The sequence below is a fragment of the Panthera leo genome, chromosome D1 (genome assembly GCF_018350215.1).
Source record: "Panthera leo isolate Ple1 chromosome D1, P.leo_Ple1_pat1.1, whole genome shotgun sequence".
Lineage (NCBI taxonomy): Eukaryota > Metazoa > Chordata > Mammalia > Carnivora > Felidae > Panthera > Panthera leo.
This window is the reverse complement of record NC_056688.1, coordinates 58,155,020-58,174,300: the sequence shown is the minus strand read 5'-3', so window position 1 is coordinate 58,174,300 and position 19,281 is coordinate 58,155,020. Positions and strand designations below refer to the sequence as shown.

The window sequence follows — 19,281 nt, the reverse complement described above, 5'->3', positions numbered from 1 at the left end:
AACAGGTTCCTTGCCTCAGCCTGAAAAGCAGTTCTTTATCCTCTGGTGGCAAGTCTCTCACTCTCTTCCAAATTCCACACCCAGGAAGTCTGGTGTGTGTGTGTTTGCATCTGTGTGTGTCTCAATGGCAGCCTTAGGGAAAACCGAGCAAAGAACTGATTTGGACGTTGTTTGGGAGAGCAGAAAAGGTTCTGTGAAGAGGATGCATGTTTCAGATATTCCAGCAGAGAAAAGATGGGCCAACCTTAAATCCCAAGGAGAACGGAGGAGATTCTATTCCCACCCCAACCCTTAGGCTCAACTGCCCCCAGTTCCCAGAGGGGACTCCCAGGAGAATCAGGCCTGGATGGGCGGAGTCCAGAGCAATTAAGGACAGGAAAAGGCCAGCAGGTGGGTTTGTTTTTCCAAACAGAGTCCCACCTCCCACCCCAGGCACCACTGCTGTCTTCACTTTCTCCTTACCTGGAGCATAACTGGGGCTATTGGTGGGGTACAGACTGGGATTGTAGGCAGGGGCTGCTGCGGGGTAGGCTGTAGGGTAACCTGTGAAGAGACAAAAAAGCCCCAATTAATTGGACAAGAAAAGGAAACAGAATCCAAGTCCCAGGGTTGGCCTTCAGCCTCTTTATGGGCCTTTTTTTTCAGACAGTATATGTGACCACCTTTTAGCCTCTTGAGAAAAGGCACCAATACCACAATCCTAATACATGCAGATTTTTCTTTTTTTAAAAAATAGCACAAGAAATGGGGCTCCTGGTGGCTCATTTGGTTAAACATCCGACTTGGGCTCAGATCATGATCTCACAGTTCGTGGGTTCAAGCTCTGCGTCTGGCTCTGTGCTGACAGCTCAGAGCCTGGAGCCTGCTTCAGATTCTGCGTGTCTCTCTCTCTGCGTCTCCCCCAGTTTGTGTTTTCTGTCTCTCTCTCTCTCTCAAAAATAAAAGTAAACATTAAAAAAACAGTGTAAGAATTGTATGTCTACGTACTCATTGTAAAAAAGAAAAAAAAATGGAAACACCATCAAAGTGTATGTGGTAAAAAGTCTAAGTTTACTCTCACATTCCTGCTGCAACACTACTCTACTCCCCCAAGGTGGTAACAGCTATCCTGGAGAGTTTTCTATACATTTTTATATATTCACATATATTCAGTGGTGTTCTGGTAAATATTTAACAACTGGCTTGAGGGGATTGAAGTGGAGTTCTATTTCTAGCATTTGCCAAGTTCCATGGTAGAAATACTCCCACCATGGCTAATTTCAAGCTACCAATGTCACTGAAGGAGTAGTTAGGAAAAGGCGCTCACAACTGGCTCTAGAGGGTGCACACAAGCTAGATCTAGCCTGCCACTGCATGTTATATATTGTTGGTGTTGCTGTTTAATTTTTAAAGGATTTTTTTTTTAAGTACAATCTACTCTCCAATGTGGGGCTTGAACTCACGACCCCAAGACCAAGAGTCACATGCTCTACCAACTGAGCCTGCAGGGAGCCCCTTTTTTGGAAATTTTTATTGGGACAAAATACATATAACAAAATTTGTGACTTTAACCACTTAAGTGCATAATTCAGTGTCATTAATCATGTTCACAATGTTGTACAAACATCCCCACTATCTGTTACTAAAACTTTTTAATCACTCTAAACTCTATACCCATTAAGCAATAATATCCCATTCCCTCTAACCATAGCTCCTGTTAACCTCTAATCTACTTTGTTTCTATGAATTTACCTATTCTAGATATTTCATATAAATCGAATCATATACTACCCTTTTGTGTCTAGCTTCTTTCACTTTAGCATAATGTTTTTGAGATATGCCCATGTTTAAGCATGTACTGAAACTACATTCCTTTTTAAGGCTGAATGATTATCCGCTGTATGTATATGCCACATCTATTTACCATTTATCCTTTGGTGGTTTCTGAGGAACCACCCAACTGTTTTTGCATTGTGGCTATACCATTTTACATTCATATCAGCAATGTATTAGGGTTTCAATTTTCCCATATCCTCAGCAACAGTTGTTACCTTTTTTTTTTTTTTTTAATTATAGCCATCCTAGTAGGAATGAAGTGGTATCTTGCTGTGATTTCAATTTGCATTTCCCTAATGATTAATGATGTTGAGCATCTTTTCATGTGCTTATTGGTCATCATATACCTCTTTGGAGAAATGTCTATTCAAAATAGTTGCCCATTTAAAAAATTGGGTCACTTGGTTCTGTTGTTGAGTTTAAGGAATCTTTTATATAATCTGAATATTAAACCCTAATCAGGTATATGATTTGCAAATATTTTCTCCCATATTCCATGGGTTGTCTTTTCCTTTTGACAATGCCTTTGATGCACAAAAATTTTTAATTTTGATGAAGTCCAATTTACCTATTTTTTTGTTTTGTTGCTCATGCTTTTGGTGTCATATCTAAGAATCCATTGCCAAATCCAAGGTCATGAAGATTTAACCTTATGGTTTCTTCTACAAGTTGTATGGTTTTGGCTCTTATATTTAGATTACCAATCCATTTTTGTAAATGGTGTGAGGTAGGGGTATATGTAGTTTTATATTCTACTTTTTCACTTTAACATTGTAAGTATTTTTCCATATTAACTACATATTATTCAAAAACATTATTTTAAACATCTTTATGATATTCCATTATGTGGATATCAAATCATTTAACCATGACTCTGTTTTTAGATGTTTAGGTTGTTTGCAAATTTTCATTATAGTAAATGCAGCTATGAGAACAACCTAAATAAATCTTTGGCTAAATCTCTATTTTAGGAACGATTCTAGAAGTGAGATTTCTAGGTCAAAAGATAGTGCTATTTTTAAAGCTCATCCATTCAACAAATATTTGAGTATTTACTCTGTGCCAGACACTGTGATGCCTGTACTTGTGGAACTTATATTTTAAAAAGGTAGGAGAAGGCAGTGGATAAATAGTAAATATGAATAAACACAGTCTAAAGTGCTATGGAAAAGAGAAAAATGGCAGGGTAGAGAGTGTAAGAAGTGCCAGAGTGTTGGACGGAGGCACTGCCATATTGAATAGGGTAACCAATATAAGACACATTGAGAAGGTAAGATTTTCACAAAGACTTGAAGGAAATAAAGTTAACCGAGCAGATGGCTAAAGAAAGAGCATTTCAGATGAAGGAAAATGTACACAGCCCCTAAGTGGAAAGCCTATGGGATGTGTCCGAGGAACAGCAAAGAGGCCAGTACGGCTGAAGTGGAACAAATGAGGGGGACAGTAGCAGTAGAGGAAGTCAGAGAGGTAAAGGGCTGGACAGTTCACACAAGGCCTCATAGTCCTATTGAAAGGACTTCACTTTCATTCTGAGTGAAATGAGAAGGCATCACAGGGGTTTGAGCAGAAGAATAATATGATCTGACTTTCGTTTGAAAAGGGTCACTCTGATCACTGTGTTGAAAGCAGAGTATAATGTGGGCAGTGTAGAGAAGCAGAGACCAGTTAGAAGGCTACTGCAAACTCCTAGCAATAGATGATGGGCCTCAGATCAGGGCAATATCAGCAGAGGTGATGAGAAGTGACGTGCTAAGAGTTTTCACATACTTTGCCAAACTGCTTCCTAGACAAACTATCAATTTGTACTTGCACTAGCAGCAGGTAAGTGCCTGTCTCACTGCTCCCTGCAGCTTTTTAATGCTCATTGGTATTTTGACTGATGATGGAAAGCTGATTTTAAAAGTCAAAGATTAAATCCCTAAATCCCTAAAAGCTTCTTTGGGATTTGTAAATATTGCGCTTTAATAATGTATCTTTGTTAGTATGCCTTTCCCTAAATCTTTTCCAACTCCAAAGAAAATTCATCTCACTTTATCCCTCAATCATTTTCTAATTTCAGAACCAAGGTAGATAACTTGTTGTCTCTTAATTAGCATCATGGAGATCTGCTACTTATCAAGAAGAAAGTCAGGGCTTTAATCTGAGAAGCAAAGTGACCCAGTCTCCTAGCTGAAATCTATATTCAGCTTCACGTGAGAGGACTGTGAGGCCAAGGGTAATCATACCCCTGTTTTGTCATTTCAGATGCCTTTTACTTTGGGGGGGGCAATTATAGGATCTCCCTTCAATGTTTCCAAGTAGAATTATTTTTCATTCACTTGTGTTTGACAGATATAAGATGGCTGAATAGAACGAGCTTTATTTGATCCTCCAACCCTCTTTGTTTTATAAATGACATCCTCAGGCTGAGAGAAAGAAAAGGGACTGCTGATGCTAGAATGTACTCAAAGGCCATTTGGTTGACCCTCACATTTGGGTCTAGGGCCTCCTCTATGACACACTCATGGGATCATTCAACCTAGCCCTTACATCTCTACAGATAGCAAACTCTTTCCTTTCCTGAGACCCCTACTACACCGTGAGATTGCTCTGATGGTCTGAAAGTGACTTTTCATACTTCACTGAACTCTATTGGTAGCTTCTGCCCTTCAGAACAGAACAAATTTGAAGACACATGTATCCCCAACTACAGAACTTATCACACTGTACATCAACGGTATGTTTATATTTCCTGTCCTGCTCACCCTCCCCAAACTGTAAGCTCCCTGAAGACACAACTATGTCTTATTTGCTTGTATACAATAGCTTTCGGTCAGTTCCTCGTTCCCACTCTATTAACACACCACTCCTCCCCTCCCCTTCCCTCAGCCTGGACAGGAAGCATCTGAGCTTCTCAAACATAAGGTGGTGGTGAATAGTCTTTGTGGCCAGTAGAGAATCTCTTCCCCACCATCAACTTTCCTTCTCTAGAAAGGGCATCAAATGTAAGCTAGTCTTCCTCCCTACAACTTTCCTGGTTTGGTTTTGTTTCCTTGTTCCCAATGATATTATTCATCTTGCTGCTTCTGTTGATGATGGTGCTGGCATCTCTAAAGCCTGGCACAGATAAGGCAGAAAATAGGTACTCAATGCAGAGATTATGGCGGGGGAGGGGGGCGGTATTCTGGAGCTAAGATAGGTTTATAAACAAGAGAAACAAATTCAGCAGGGTCCCTGGCTTTGAGAGAGTCACCAACTAATGAGGGAGAAAGATGGATAAGTGGATAGTTAGAATGCCTCCTGAAAAGTGCCATGATAAAGGTTGAGAGTGGGCAGAGAAGAGGCCTTCATTAACCAATATTTTTTAGTATCTACTATCTGCCAGGGATTATGCAGGGCACTAGGTGTCCTGGATGTGGATAAGAAAGAGAAAGAAGGACATTCCAGGCAAGAGCATGGAGGGTAGCATTTTGGGGCATCCATAAGTGGCTTGGTTTGTACCTTCCTTGGCTCTAAGAAGCAGGACTGATGGGGTAACCATACCTGAGAGGAAAGGTTGTCTTGGGGGCTTGAGCTCATCATTTTATCTTCTTGTAACCATGTCTCCCTTTATAGTGGATGGCTCTAACTTACCTTTCCAGCTATATCTGTCACTATGTCTGAGTTTCGTACTGTTAAACCAGACTTCTCTCCTCAACTCCTGACTCATATAGTATCTAACTGCCTACTCAACATCTCCATTTGGATATTTGCTAGACTATCAAAGCTATCAGATAGCCTGGTCTCTGGAGCTAGATCCAGGCTTAGGTTTGTATTCCAGCAACACGACTATTTATGTGATCTTGGGCCACTTATTTACCCCCTCTGTGCTTGAGTTTTCATCTGTAAAATGGGAGTGTTACTTACCTAACAAGTTGCCCTAAGTTTAAATTAGTTAAGACCTCAAAGCACTAGGAGCCAGGCAAATAGTTAAGACTTCAAAAAGTCAGCTATTATTATTTCAAACTTCTACTTGAAAAGAAATTTTTACTTTCTATCCTCCTATTCCCTTCCAAACCTGTTCCTCTGCAGTTTTCTCTACACCAGTAAATGACAACTCATTCTTCCAGTTCCTCAGGCCAAAAACCTTAGATTCATCCTTGATACTATTCTTTCTCTCCTACCCACATCAGCAAATCCTTTCAGTTCCACCTTCAGAATATATTCAGAATCTGACTCTCTCTCATTGCCTACATACATCTTTCCAAATTACTGCACTAGCTTCATAATTGGTCTCCCTGCTTCTACCTTTGATTCTGTGCAGTCTATTTCCCACAGCAGCCAGAGTGATCCTGTTAAAACATTAAATCAGATCATGACACTCCTCTCTTTAGCTTCCCATGGCAATCACAAAGAAATCCTTTTAATGACCCACTTGAGCCTCAGCCACCTCTCTAAACTTCCTCTCCAACTATCTGCCCCCATGCTAATCTACTCCAGCCACATTGGCCTCCTTGCTCTTCTTAATGTGTCAAGCATTCTCCCATCTCAGCCTTTTACTCTTTGTATTCCCTCTTCCTGGAACTGTGTTCAAAGGATTTTATATTCTTTCTAAAATAGTACTCTCAACTTTCATTACTCTCTATGCTTCTTATCCTGCTTTGTTTTTCTTCACAGCACTTAGCCTGACATACTATATATTTACTTGCTTAGGGGAGACCATCTGTCTCCCACCACTAGAATATAAGCTTAGTCCACAGTAGCACTTGCTGGTATGCAGCTATTCCCTGCTGGAAGTCTCCTCCTGGCACACTCCAAAGACATTCCCTTTGACTCTCAAAGACCCAAGGGAGCAGAATGCATTCCAGGTCCTGGTCCCCCAAAGCTACCTGGATCTGTGGAAGCTCATCAGGGGTAAAGATATTGAGTTCAAATAATACACCATATACATTTCTCCCACTGCTCACACAAAGATATTTTTTACACCTGTGATTTCATTTGAGCCTCAAAACAACACTAATGTTGGGGCACCTGGCTGGCTTAGTCAGTGGAGCACATGACTCTGGATCTTGGGGTTGTGAGTTCAGACCCCACATTGGGTGTAGAGATTACTTAAAAATAGAATCTTAAAACAAAACTAAACTAATGTTATTTCCCCCATTTTGTAGAAAAGGAAACAGAGGCTTGGAGAGGTGAAGTGTCTTTCTGGATAAGGTTTTTCAGCAAGTCAGTGGTATTACTGGAAAGGGAATCCTGAAAGCAATAATACGTTTTCCACACCTGTCAAATAACTATGATTTGGTCCTTGGAAGGAAGTCTGCCCCTTCTATAGTTAAATTCTTTGAAGGTCAGGAGTAAAGAGAATAAACGGAAAAAATGAGCTTTTCTCCTTTGTATCCCAAAAGCTATAGTAGTGATCAGGTTTCCTGGGATTCTGATGTGTACATTTTAATTGCTTTATGGATGTCAATATAATCTAATCCCTTCCTCTTGTTGTCACTAGGATTAGGACTGAAGAAATGTAAAGCTAGTTTTCGATTAAAATGGAAATTAGAAATTGCTTTTAAGAGAAATCAGAGGACTATTTCTGAAATGACTTGATCTTTAGGAAGTAAGAAAGCAAGAGTATCAAAAGGCTAGTGGAAAACTAACTCCCTGGCTTAGGAAGACAAAGAGGATTATGTCTTTGTGATCAGAGGACACTTATGCAATGAAGACATTTTAGGTCTGCAGCTCAAGATGAAAAAGAAAAAAACTGCCACCCCCTTCACTTCAAGGCCTGGTGACCAAAACCCAAACAAAAAATATTTAATTCTCTCAAAATAAAAAAGAGGGTAAAAGGAAGAATATAATTTTGAATCTGTATTATGTTCTGAGCATTATGTCAGGCCTTCTTTATCTAATTTAATCTTCACACTAACTCCATGAAATACCTTAGCAATCCCATTTTAGAGATAAGGATACTGAAACTTAGACTTATCTTACATATCTTAGACTTACCTTAAATAGCTTGTGAACAGAGTGGAGACAGAATCCAGACCTGCTGAGACAAAGTCCATTTCTACCAACTTCCCTACCTCTCCTCAAAACATGAGTCTACTCAACACAAACCTTGGGATTTGGCTGCCCCCCACCCCCAACAAGTTTTAGCTTCATAATGTGGGAAAACAAAAAATTACTCAATTTGGTCAAAGATGGTTCAGTTACCCAAAACACAACACAACACAACAGCTATTATTCCCACTCAGCATACTAATGTAAGTCATACTGGTGCTATTGAAAAGCATCAGAGGGGTGCCTGGGTGGCTCAGTCAGTTAAGCACCAGACTTCGGCTCAGGTCATGATCTCACGATTTGTGGGTTAGAGCCCCACACTGGGCTCTGTGCTGACAGCTCAGAGCCTAGAACCTGCTTCGGTTTCTTTGTCTCCCTCTCTCTCTGCCCTTCCCCCACTTGTGCTGTCTCTCTCAAAAATAAACATAAATTTTTTTTTTTTTTTTAAAGAAAAGCATCACACAAGCACTGAATTACAGAGTTAGAAGAGGTATTAGAGGTGATTGAGTCCAATTTGCCACCCAGTACAAGAATATCCTTTATAATGGTCCTCATAGCTGGCCACATGGCCCCTGGTGGCACACTCTTCTAATGATGGTATGCTCAGAAGCCCTTTAGGCAGTCAAAGTTCCTGCAGGAGAGCTCTGAAAGTTAAGAAATTCTTTACACTGGCTAACAACCTGGCTTATAAGGTATCTGACCCTGAAAAGCTTCCAAGCTACTGGTCCTGGTTCTCAAAGAATATGTCTGTTCCTTCTGCTCCAGGACAATCCTCCAGAGATATGAAGGTATCAGATATTCTTCCTGAATCTTCTCTTGTCTAAATCCAGTAGGTCCAATTCCTTCAACCCTTTCTCCATCCTGATTGCCCACCTTTAGCCAGACTTCAATTTACAAATCCCCTTCCCTTAAAGCAATTCAACTTTCTTCTTGCCTTGTTCAGTCTTCTGCTGATGGGTTTTCCCCAATTAAAAAAAAAAAAAAAATGGGCACTTAGGTAGCTAAGTTGGTTAAACATCTGACTTCAGCTCAGGTCATGATCTCACAGTTCACGAGAGAGAACAGCTGACAGCTCAGAGCCTGGAGCTTGCTTCAGATTCTGGGTTTCCCTCTCTCTCTGCCCCTCCCCCACTTGTACTCCATCTCTCTCTCTCTCTCTCTCTCAAAAGTAAATAAAACATTAAAAATTTTTGAAAAATAATTAATTGACGTATTAAGATGCTGGTGATGTGCAGTCAGTGAAGGCCAAAAGTAACTTAATCCAGATTTCTTCATCATTATCCATCAGCATAGTTAATATCTACCAAATGCTTACTCTGTGCTAACAGGATGTAAGGTTCCTTACAGAGGAACTTAAAGTTTAATAGGGAAATAATATAGGCTACTTATATTAATCTACAGGTAATCTATATGACATACAATGAGAGAATGTCGGAGTGTTACCAGAATGCGGAGGAAGGAGTGAAGAACAGGTCTGGGAAAGCTGGGAATGGCTTGTTAGAAGAAGGAACATTTGATTGGCCTTGAACAATGAGTGGGAGCAGTTTGTCAGAGGTGTGAAGGAGTGGGGACAAAGAAATAGATCCTCCCTTCATGCATGATGGCATGAAAACGTATGCCACACTAGGGAAACGGCAAATGGTTTAGTACGGTTGGAGTTTATAGTATGTAGGGAAAAGCAACAAGAAATGAAGATAAGAAGGTAGACTGAGAACAGATTGTGAAGGGATCTGAATGCCAGGCTTAGGGATAGAATTTATCACTCAATAATAAGAATCCACTGGAGGATTCTGAACCAAGAGTTTCAGATTTGTGTTTTGTCTACTCCAGCAGCAACTGTAAACAGGTTCAGAGTGGGTGACATCAGAGGGAAGGACCAGATAGGAAGTTACTGCAATTGCCCAAAGGCAAAGCTAAAACAGTAGCGATGGGATAAAGAGGAAAATGGGCAACAACAAAGATGCTTAGGAGACACAGCCTACAAAATACCATCCTTATAGCAAAACCTCACTTTTCCTGCTGTGAGGCAAAAGGCTACAAAGCAAGATGGGAAACATTCTAACTGCAAGTTTTATAGGCTTTTTGTTGCTTCTTTTAATAGGCAGAAGGAAAGAAAATAAATCAAATGGACTCTTGAATCTCTTGGCTCCAGAAAACAGCCTGAATCTGATTTTCTTCCTAGCTGGGAGGCCTGGCTGCTTAGAGTGCTATCCTGGCGAGACTGCAGGTCAGTCTACACAGACAGCGGTTCTACAGGGCTAGCTCTGGACCTGCCCACAGACTTGAATTTGAGGTAGCCTAAACACTGGCAAGGCCTACCCACCCAGACTCCCACTAGTGAGCCCCATGGAATTTTAAGGGTGGTAAGTAAGGCACTGTTCTTCCCAGTTTAGGGCAAGGCAACTCCCTCTGAGAAATATCCAGTAATCAATTGTGCTCTGACCTGTGTTGCATCTCCAGGGAGGACTTACCCTCTAGTTAAAAAGCCAGTAACCTGTGTGGGTCATTCATCCTGGATGAGCCCTAGAAGAAGAAGGCTGCTAAAGCCAGAGCAGGTTTAACATGGCATGCCTTTAGTGCAAAAGCAGTACCATCAATGAAAAAAGATAAGAAAATAGGTTGTTAAATAGACAAATTATGGAAAGAACCTAAATGTCCATCAACTGATGAATGGAAAAAGATGTGTTTTTTTTTTTTTTTTTGATATGGTTTATATGTACAATGGAATACTACTTGGCAATGAGAAAGAATGAAATCTGGCCATTTGCAGCAACATGGATGGAACTGGAGAGTATTATGCTAAGTGAAATAAGTCAGGCAGAGAAAGACATACCATATGTTTTCACTCATAGGTGGATCCTGAGAAACTTAACAGAAGACCGGGGGGAGAGGAAGGGGGGAAAAAAGTCACAGAGAGGGAAGGAGGCAAACCATAAGAGACTCTTAAATACTGAGAACAAACTGAGGGTTGATGGTGGGGGGGGGGGGGGGGAGAGGGGAAAGTGGGTGATGGGCATTGAGGAGGGCACCTGTTAGGATGAGCACTGGGTGTTGTATGGAAACCAATTTGACAATAAATTATATATATAGAGGCAGGGGGAGAGAGAGGGGCAGGGAGAGAGAGGGGCAGGGAGAGAGAGGGGCAGAGAGAGAGAGAGAGAGAGAGAGAGAGAGAGAGAAAGAGAGAGAGAGGGGAAGAATAGGTTGTTAAAACTAATAATAAAACTGTTCCTTAGGTAAGTACATAAGGCCAAGTGTGTGCTGTTTCTGAAGGGAAAAAAAATTCTTTTACAAATCTAACAGTATCTCCAAAGCTCCCTCCCTGTCAGCATGGGGTATGGGAGAAATTCTAATGGAAAGCAGATGGCCTATTCTGTCTCAATCTCCACTCCAGGAGTGTGCTGCTGCCTTTTTTTTTTTTTTTTTTTTTTTTTTTTTTTTGGCATCTATGAAGGGAGGTCTCAATACTTTACAGATTGTTTGGTGAGTGATTCCCACCCTCCCTGTATTTATTTTCTAAAAAGAAATAAAAGAGCAGATGAAATTTTGCAAATTGATGATTTAGTCCATAAATTCGTTTTCCTCCCATGTCAATTCACTTTTTTATTGTATTATGCTGTTTTAAGAGATCTGGAAAGGGAAGATCTTGTTTAAATTCAGTAAAACATAGAATACTTGTTTTTTCCATGTGAAGAAAAAATTTGATCCCCATCTCATACTTCTCCAATTCCAGAAAGACCAAAAACTTAAATATTAAAACAACAACAACAACAACAACAACAACAACACTTAAAACTATTAGGGAAAATAGGAGAGTATAGTTTGAACTTGGGATTAGAAAGTATTTCTTAGATGAAATCAAAAGGAAAAACCAAAAAAGGTTGATAAATTTAACTCACTAAAATTTAAACAAAGTTAAAAAACAAGTACAGAGAAAAGATATTTGTAACAAATGTATCCAGAGTAAAAAACTCATATTTAATCAACAAGGAAATGAAAATAAGCCAATAACATCTAATCACAGTATTCACAGAAGAAATCACTCAAAATGACTAGGGAAAAGGAGGAGAAAGGGAAAAGATGTTCAATCATACTAGTAATCAGCAAAATGTGAATACATGGAATAAAATATCATTTCACACCTATTAGAGTGACAAAAATTTTAAAGTCTCACAATAGCAAGTGTTGGGAAGGATCTAAAACCATGGGAATCAGTAAAAGCATTCTGAAGGGCAATTCGGCAATACCAGATAAAGATACACAACCTAGCAATTGGGAAACTGGATTTTTGAGGTGGGTCTTGTGAGGTGGCAGGATTCTGGCAGGCAAAGATAAGAGGAATGACATCCAAATAAAATAAAACCAAAAGAACAATATAAGCAAAGTCAGAGACAGGAACCCATCTGAGGACTGACAAGACTGTTTTCTAAAGTGGCTACACCATTTTTTACATTCCCACCAGCAGTATGAGTTTTCACTTTCTCCACATCCTTGTCAACACTTGTTATTACCTGACTTTTTGATTACAGCCATCCTAGGGGGGTAAAGTGCTATCTGATTGTGGTTTTGATTTGCATTTCCCTGATAATTATGTAGGAACTGTTTCATGTGTTTATTAGCCATCTGTATATCTTCTTTGAAGAACTATCTATTCAGGTTCTTTGCATATTTCTTAATTGGGTTGTCTTTTTATTATTGAGTGAAGAGTTCTTGATATATTCTAGATGCAATCTAGAACTAGATGTCTTATCAGACAGATGATCTGCAAATATTTTACCCCATCCTGTAGGCTGTCTTTTTGCTTTCTTGAATGTCCTTTGAAACATAAAAATTTTCCCTTTTAAAAATATTACTTTTATTATATTTTTTTTAACTTATTTTTTAAATGTTTATTTTGAGAGAGAGTGCACACAAGCAAGGGAGGGGCAGGAGCAGAGAGAGAGGGAGAGAGAGAATCCCAAGCAGGCTCCACGCTGTCAGCACAGAGCCTGATGCAGGGCTCGTTCTCATGAACCGTGAGATTATAACCTGAGCCAAAATCAAGAGCTGGATGCCTAACCGACTGAGCCACCCAGGTGCCCCCAAAACTTTTTACTTTTGATGAATTCCAATTTATCTATTTTTTTTCTTTTGGCTGTTTGTGCTATTGGTGTTATATAGTTAAGAAACCACTGCCAAATCTTAAGCTCACAAAGATGTACCTCCAAGCTCTCCTGTATAAGTTTTATAGTATTAGCTCTTATATTTAGGGCTTTGGATCCATTTTAAGTTAATATTTGCATATCATGTGAAGTACTTCATTCTTTCATATGTGGATATACAGTGTCCCAGCACCATTTGTTGAAATGATTATTCTTTCTCTATTGAACTGTTTTTGGTATGCTTGTTGAAAATTGACCATAAATGTGACAGCTGGCTTCTGGATACTCAATTCTATTCCACTGATGCATATGTCTACCCCTGTGCCAAAATCACATTGTGGCAAAAATCACAATAAATCCACATTTATTATTGTAGCTTTCTAATAAGCTTTGAAATTGGGAAGTGTGGGTCCTCCAACTTTGTTCTTTTTCAAGATTGTTTTGGCTAATATAGGTCCTTTGAATTTCCACATGAATTTTATTAACATCTTGTCAAAATCTGCAAACAAACCAGCTAGAACTTTGATAGGGTTTATTTTGAATCTGTAGATCAATTTAGGAACTATTACCATCTTAAAAAATATTAAGTCTTTCAATCCATGAACATGGGATGTTTTTCCATGTATTTAGATCCTAATTTCTTTCAACATGTTAGAGTTTTCAAATTTTTTTTTTTTTTCAACGTTTTTTATTTATTTTTGGGACAGAGAGAGACATAGCATGAACGGGGGAGGGGCAGAGAGAGAGGGAGACACAGAATCGGAAACAGGCTCCAGGCTCCGAGCCATCAGCCCAGAGCCTGACGCGGGGCTCGAACTCACAGACCGCGAGATCGTGACCTGGCTGAAGTCGGACGCTTAACCGACTGCGCCACCCAGGCGCCCCTCAACATGTTAGAGTTTTCAAAGTATAAGTTTTACACTTCTTTTGTTAAATTATCCCTAAGTACTTTTATTCAATTCATTTGCTATAAATTCATAATGCTGTACATGGAATGGTTTTCTTAATTTTATTTTTGGGTTGTTTATTATAACTATAGAAATACAATTGATTTTTATATATTGATCCTGTATCCTATAACCTTGCTGAACTCATTTATTAGTTCTATCAGTTTGTGGGTTCCTCAGAATTTTGTACATGCAAGATTGCGTCATCTGCAAATACAAATACTTTTACTTTTCATTTCATTTTCTTACCCTGTTGCCCTACTTAGATCCTCCAATACAGTGTTCAATAGAAAGGGTAAGACTGCACATCCTTGTCTTATTCTCAGTGTCAGAAGAAAAGCATTCAGTCTTTTAAAACTAAGTGTAGTAATAGCCATGGGTTTTGCATAAATGTCCTTTGTCAGACTGAGGAAGTTCCCTTCTATTCCTAATTTGTTGGGCTGTTTCTTTGTTTTGTTTTGTTTTTTTAATCATTAAAGGGTACTGGAGTTTGGCAAATGCTTTTTCTGTGTCTACTGAGATTATGTGGGTTTTGTCATTTAACCTTTTAATATGATGCACTGCACTGATTGATTTTCCTATGCTGAATGGATCTTGCACCCCTGGGATAAATCCCACTTGGTCACAGTGTATAATATAATCCTTTCTATAACATATTGGACTCATTTTGGTAGTATTTGTTGAGGACTTCTGCATTTATATTCAAATGGGATACTGGTTCTATAGTTTTTTGTGATGTCTTTGTCTGGTTTTGGTATCAAGACAACACAAACTAGTCTCACAGAAATTAGAAAGTGCTCTATTTTTGAAAGAGTTTGTGGACAGTTAGTGTTAATTCTTGTTTAAATGTTTGTCAGAACTCACCAGTGAAACTATCTGGTTCTGGGCTTTTCTCTGGGGGAATTTTTTTTTTTTTATTACTAATTCCATTTTTTTTTAATTACTTGTTATAAGTCCATTCAGATTTTCTATTTCTTCATAAATCAGCATTGATAGTTTGTGTATTTCTAGTAATATGTCCATTTCACCTAGGTATCTAATTTGTTGGCGTACAACTGTCCATAGTATTCCCTTATAATCCTTATTTTTATAAAGTCAGGAGTTAAGTCTCCTGTATCATTCCAGATTTTAGTAATTGAGTCTTCTCCCTTTTGTTCTTGATCAGTCTAAAGTTTGCCAACTTTGTTGATCTTCTGAAAAGCAATAAACTTTCAGTTGATTGATTTTTTTTTCTATTTCCTCCCTCCCTCCCCTCTTTCCTTTTCCCCTTTCCTTTTCTCTTTTCCTTTCCTTTTCTTTTGAAAGAGAGAGCATGTGCAAGAGAGCAGGAGAGGGGAAGAGGGAGAGAGAGAATATGCCCAGCACAGAGCCCAACACACGGAGCTCAATCTCATGATCCTGAGATCATGACCTGAGCCAACTCAGAAGTCGACACTTAACCAACGGAGCCACCCAGACACCTTTGTTTTTCTATTTTTAAATTTATTTTATTTCTGCTCTAATCCTTATTATTTCCTTCCTTTCCCTTATTTTAGGTTTAGTTTGCTCTTTTCCCCCCAATATGTTAGGGTGAATTAATTATTTGTTTTTAATGCAGGCATTTACAGCTATAAATTTCCTTCTAAGTACCACTTTAACTACACCCCATAAATTCTGGTGTGCCGTGTTTAATTCATTCCAAGTATTTTCTAATTTCCCTCATGATTTCTTCTTTGACCCACTTGTTATTTAGGAGTATGTTAATTTTCACATAATTGTGAATTTCTTACATTTCTTCTATTTTTAATGTCTAGTTTCACTCCATTGTGGTTGGAGAACATATTTTGTATGACTTCAATACTTTAAATGTATTGAGAGTTGTTTTATGGCTCAGCATATGGTTTATCCTGAATGTTTCATGTGTACTTGAGAAGAATTATATTCTACTGTTGGACTGTCCTACAGATACTGGTTAGATATGGTTGGTATACAATGTTGTTCAAGTTTTCCATTTCTTTGTTGATCTTGTGTCTGGTTGTTCTATCTATTATTGAAAGTGAGGTACTGGAAGTCAGCAGGATGCAGTGGTCAAAGAAAGTGAGGTACTGAAGTTTCCAACTATAACAGCTGAATTATCTCTTTTGCTCCTCATTTCTGTTACCTTCTGTTTTGTGTATTTTGGGGCTCTATTGTTAGGTGCATATATAACCATTACATCTTCAGGCTGGATTGACCCTTTATCATTATAAAATATCCCTTTTTATCTCCAGTAACATTTTTGGGGGGGGTTTGTTTTAAAGTCTATTCTGTTTGATATTAGTATAACCATTCTAGCTTTCTTATGGTTGCTATTACATTACCTTTTTCCATTCTTTTACTTTCAGCATTTTTGTATCTTTGAATCTAAAGTGGTATCTCCTGTAGACGGTATACAGTTGGATCCTGATTTTTTTTTTTAATCCAGTATGGCAATATCTGCCTTTTTATTTTATATACAGCAGATTTAATAAAGGCATTGGAACAGCAGGCTGTGTTGAAAAGTGAGTAAAGATGTTGACAGTAAAGGAAAAGAGAGAAGATGACAGCCTAAGGAGGTAAGAGGATCCATAGGAATTTTTTTTTTGGAAAGGACTCATTCCTTCTGAGAATCGGGAGAAAGAATCTCCTGCTCTGGCTCTCTTATGGGAGCCATCATAGTCCAGCAGGAAGAACAGGTGGTCTGAAGGCAGGCAAATGTGGATTCAAAAGTCCAGTGTACCACTAACCAGACATGAAATCATACGCAAGTCTCTTTACCTGAGCCTCAAGAACACAGGGCTATAATATACTACAGGGTAGAAAATTAAGACTTAGCATGCAAAATACCTAGCACAAAACTTGGTACAGAGTAGTAAGTACTTCAATAAATGTTAGTCCCCACCCCTGTCCCTTTCATTAAAAGTTCCCTAAATGGTCTTATTTAATGAAAATCTTCTAGATCCTCAATCACGTCCCTTACCTCCTGCCTTTCCCTCCCCCTTACATGACTCCTGGTGATTAAACCTATTATTGCTTGGTCAAACACAAACTGGACAAAAGCAAGATCCTACCTAGTTAGTGTGGCTCTTTATGCAAACATCGAACCAGTCACTATGCTTTGAATATAGGTAATTTTTTTTGTACTGTTGTGTTTATGTATACTTACAATCTTTTATGCATTATAAAGCATTTTTGTCTCTTTAAAAAAATTTATAAATGAAAGTATCCCCACATTTTTGCATTTTTCTCATTTATTTTCAGTCTATTATTTCTGCTTTGTGCTACTGGTTAATAGTGAGAGTTAAAGAAACCTAAATGTCTGTCAACAGGGCGTTATGAGACAAATCTAAATAACCCAACAACTCGAACTTCCTTAAATAAATTAAGGTGTTACAGGACAGTGAGCAGCATATAATCTCATTTTTATTGAAAAATAATGTGTATGTGTGCTTATTTTACAAGTTCTAGGAAAAAAAAAGATATACCAAAGTGTTAACAGTGATGGTCTCTGGATCAGATGAACTATGGATTTTTTTTTTTCTCATATTCAGTATTTCCTGAGTTTTCTAAAATGAGCACATTGTTTTAGAAATAAAGAAAAATAACAACAGAAACCACAAAATGTTTATATTAATGGACACTTAGGTAGATTCCATTGATCTCCTATTGGTTAGATATTTCATCTGTTCCAAATAACGGCTACTCATCCTTCAGGCAGAGCCAGGACTAGAATTCAGATACTTATATTTTCCAGCTTTATGTAAAAATGTCCTAAAAACTCTTTTTGAGCTCTACAAATTTAAGACTGATGTTCCTAGAGACTTATGAGCTCACGAGTGAGGTCCTAAAGGAAGAAGGTAGAAGATGGTATGACATGCACACCAGGACTGGGTTTTCAAATAAGCTGAAATATGGAACATGTCTTCAAAGATTCCCCCCAAAATGCTTCCATTTCAACATATTTTTTGTTTAGAGCTGCCACTAAAGTACTGTGTGACCCGGGTAAGACCCTTATAATCCTTATCAAATTCTGAATCTCCATTTCTGTGTCTGCAAAATAATAACAGCTACTGTTAAATGAAAATCTCCCCTATTTTACAGATAAGAAAACTGAGGTTCACAGTTATGCAAGTGACAAGACTGACACCAGATCTATCTAATAAAGAAGAATAAGGGTAAAGGAATCGTGGATTCTATTTTTATGAGTTATTTTATTTCTTCCTTTTAACACTAAAGAGGCATCAGTAGACCTTTCTTTGTATAATGCAAATGATATTGTACACTATTGGATTGAATTAGAAGGTGCATTGAATTATGATTAACTCATGGCCTCATTTTAACAGCTGAGTAATTAGATCAATCTAATCTTCTGAATTTTATTGCTTATTTTATTATGGCCTATAATCAGTTGAAATTACAATGGGAAGTTCAAGAGTCTCACATAAAGGCAATATGCTCTAACAGGCAACATGCTGTAAGCTGAGTACCTCGGCAAGTTACTTAACTACTCTGCACCTCAGGTTCCAAATCTGTAGAACGGGAATAGCATTATCTTGTCCCATCATTACCAACACGTGTTGGGTTTAGAAATCCCAGCACTAGGAAAAAGGGGGATTCCCAAAGGGTTATGAGGAAATTACCTGAGAAATTACAAGGAAAGCTCCCAGACATATGCTAGCCCTGGTACTCCAGAGAACTCAGTGAAAGGCATAACCGTGCAACCTGTCACCTAAGTCAGAGGAAGCCTGATTCTTCCTTCTCCCTCACTTCCTGAATCCAGTATCAAGTCCTAAATTATTAATTCATATTCCACAAATGCTGAATGTCTACTGTATGCCAGATAGTGTTCTCTCTAAAAATGTCTCAAGAGTGTCTTTTCCTGTCCATCCTAAATACCACCCTTAGTTCAGGTCTCTCGACTGACCTCTTTAAAGAGCTCCTAACTTGTGTTCTAACCTCCATTTTCTCTCCCTCTAATCCATTCTCTGCACATATCCAGAGAGATCTTTTGAAAATGCCAATCTATCCATCATGCCTAAACCATTCTGGTGGCCAAGAATAAAAGTTCCAAACAAATATCCAAAGAAGGATAAAGATATTGCTATGGATAAAGTTGCAAAGTTCTTAGCATGGCATAATAACCCTCCAAGTCTTCTATCCATCTAGATGTCCCATCTCCCCTCATGGCGACTCTGGCCTGGCATTTTACACTTTACCAACACCAAACCCAAAGCTGTTCTAGCATACTCCATTTGACTGTTCTGCTTCTAGGTCACCGTTCAGGATGTCTTCAATGCTTGATTGTCCTTCCCTTGCCCTTCACCTTATTTCATTCTCCAGAAAGTCTGCCTTGACCTTCCTCCCTTGAG

At 38.7% G+C, this 19,281-nt stretch overlaps 1 protein-coding gene across 7 annotated transcripts in view; it reads right to left on the bottom strand.

The window, feature by feature from the left end:
* Nucleotides 1-19,281, bottom strand: part of FAM168A (family with sequence similarity 168 member A) — a 235,585-nt gene that overhangs the window by 20,791 nt on the left and 195,513 nt on the right. For all 7 annotated transcript variants that reach the window (XM_042904870.1, XM_042904869.1, XM_042904868.1 and 4 more), the window contains one exon: nucleotides 463-543. In XM_042904870.1, the coding sequence (XP_042760804.1) occupies nucleotides 463-543 (81 nt within the window). The remainder of the gene's footprint in view (nucleotides 1-462; nucleotides 544-19,281) is intronic.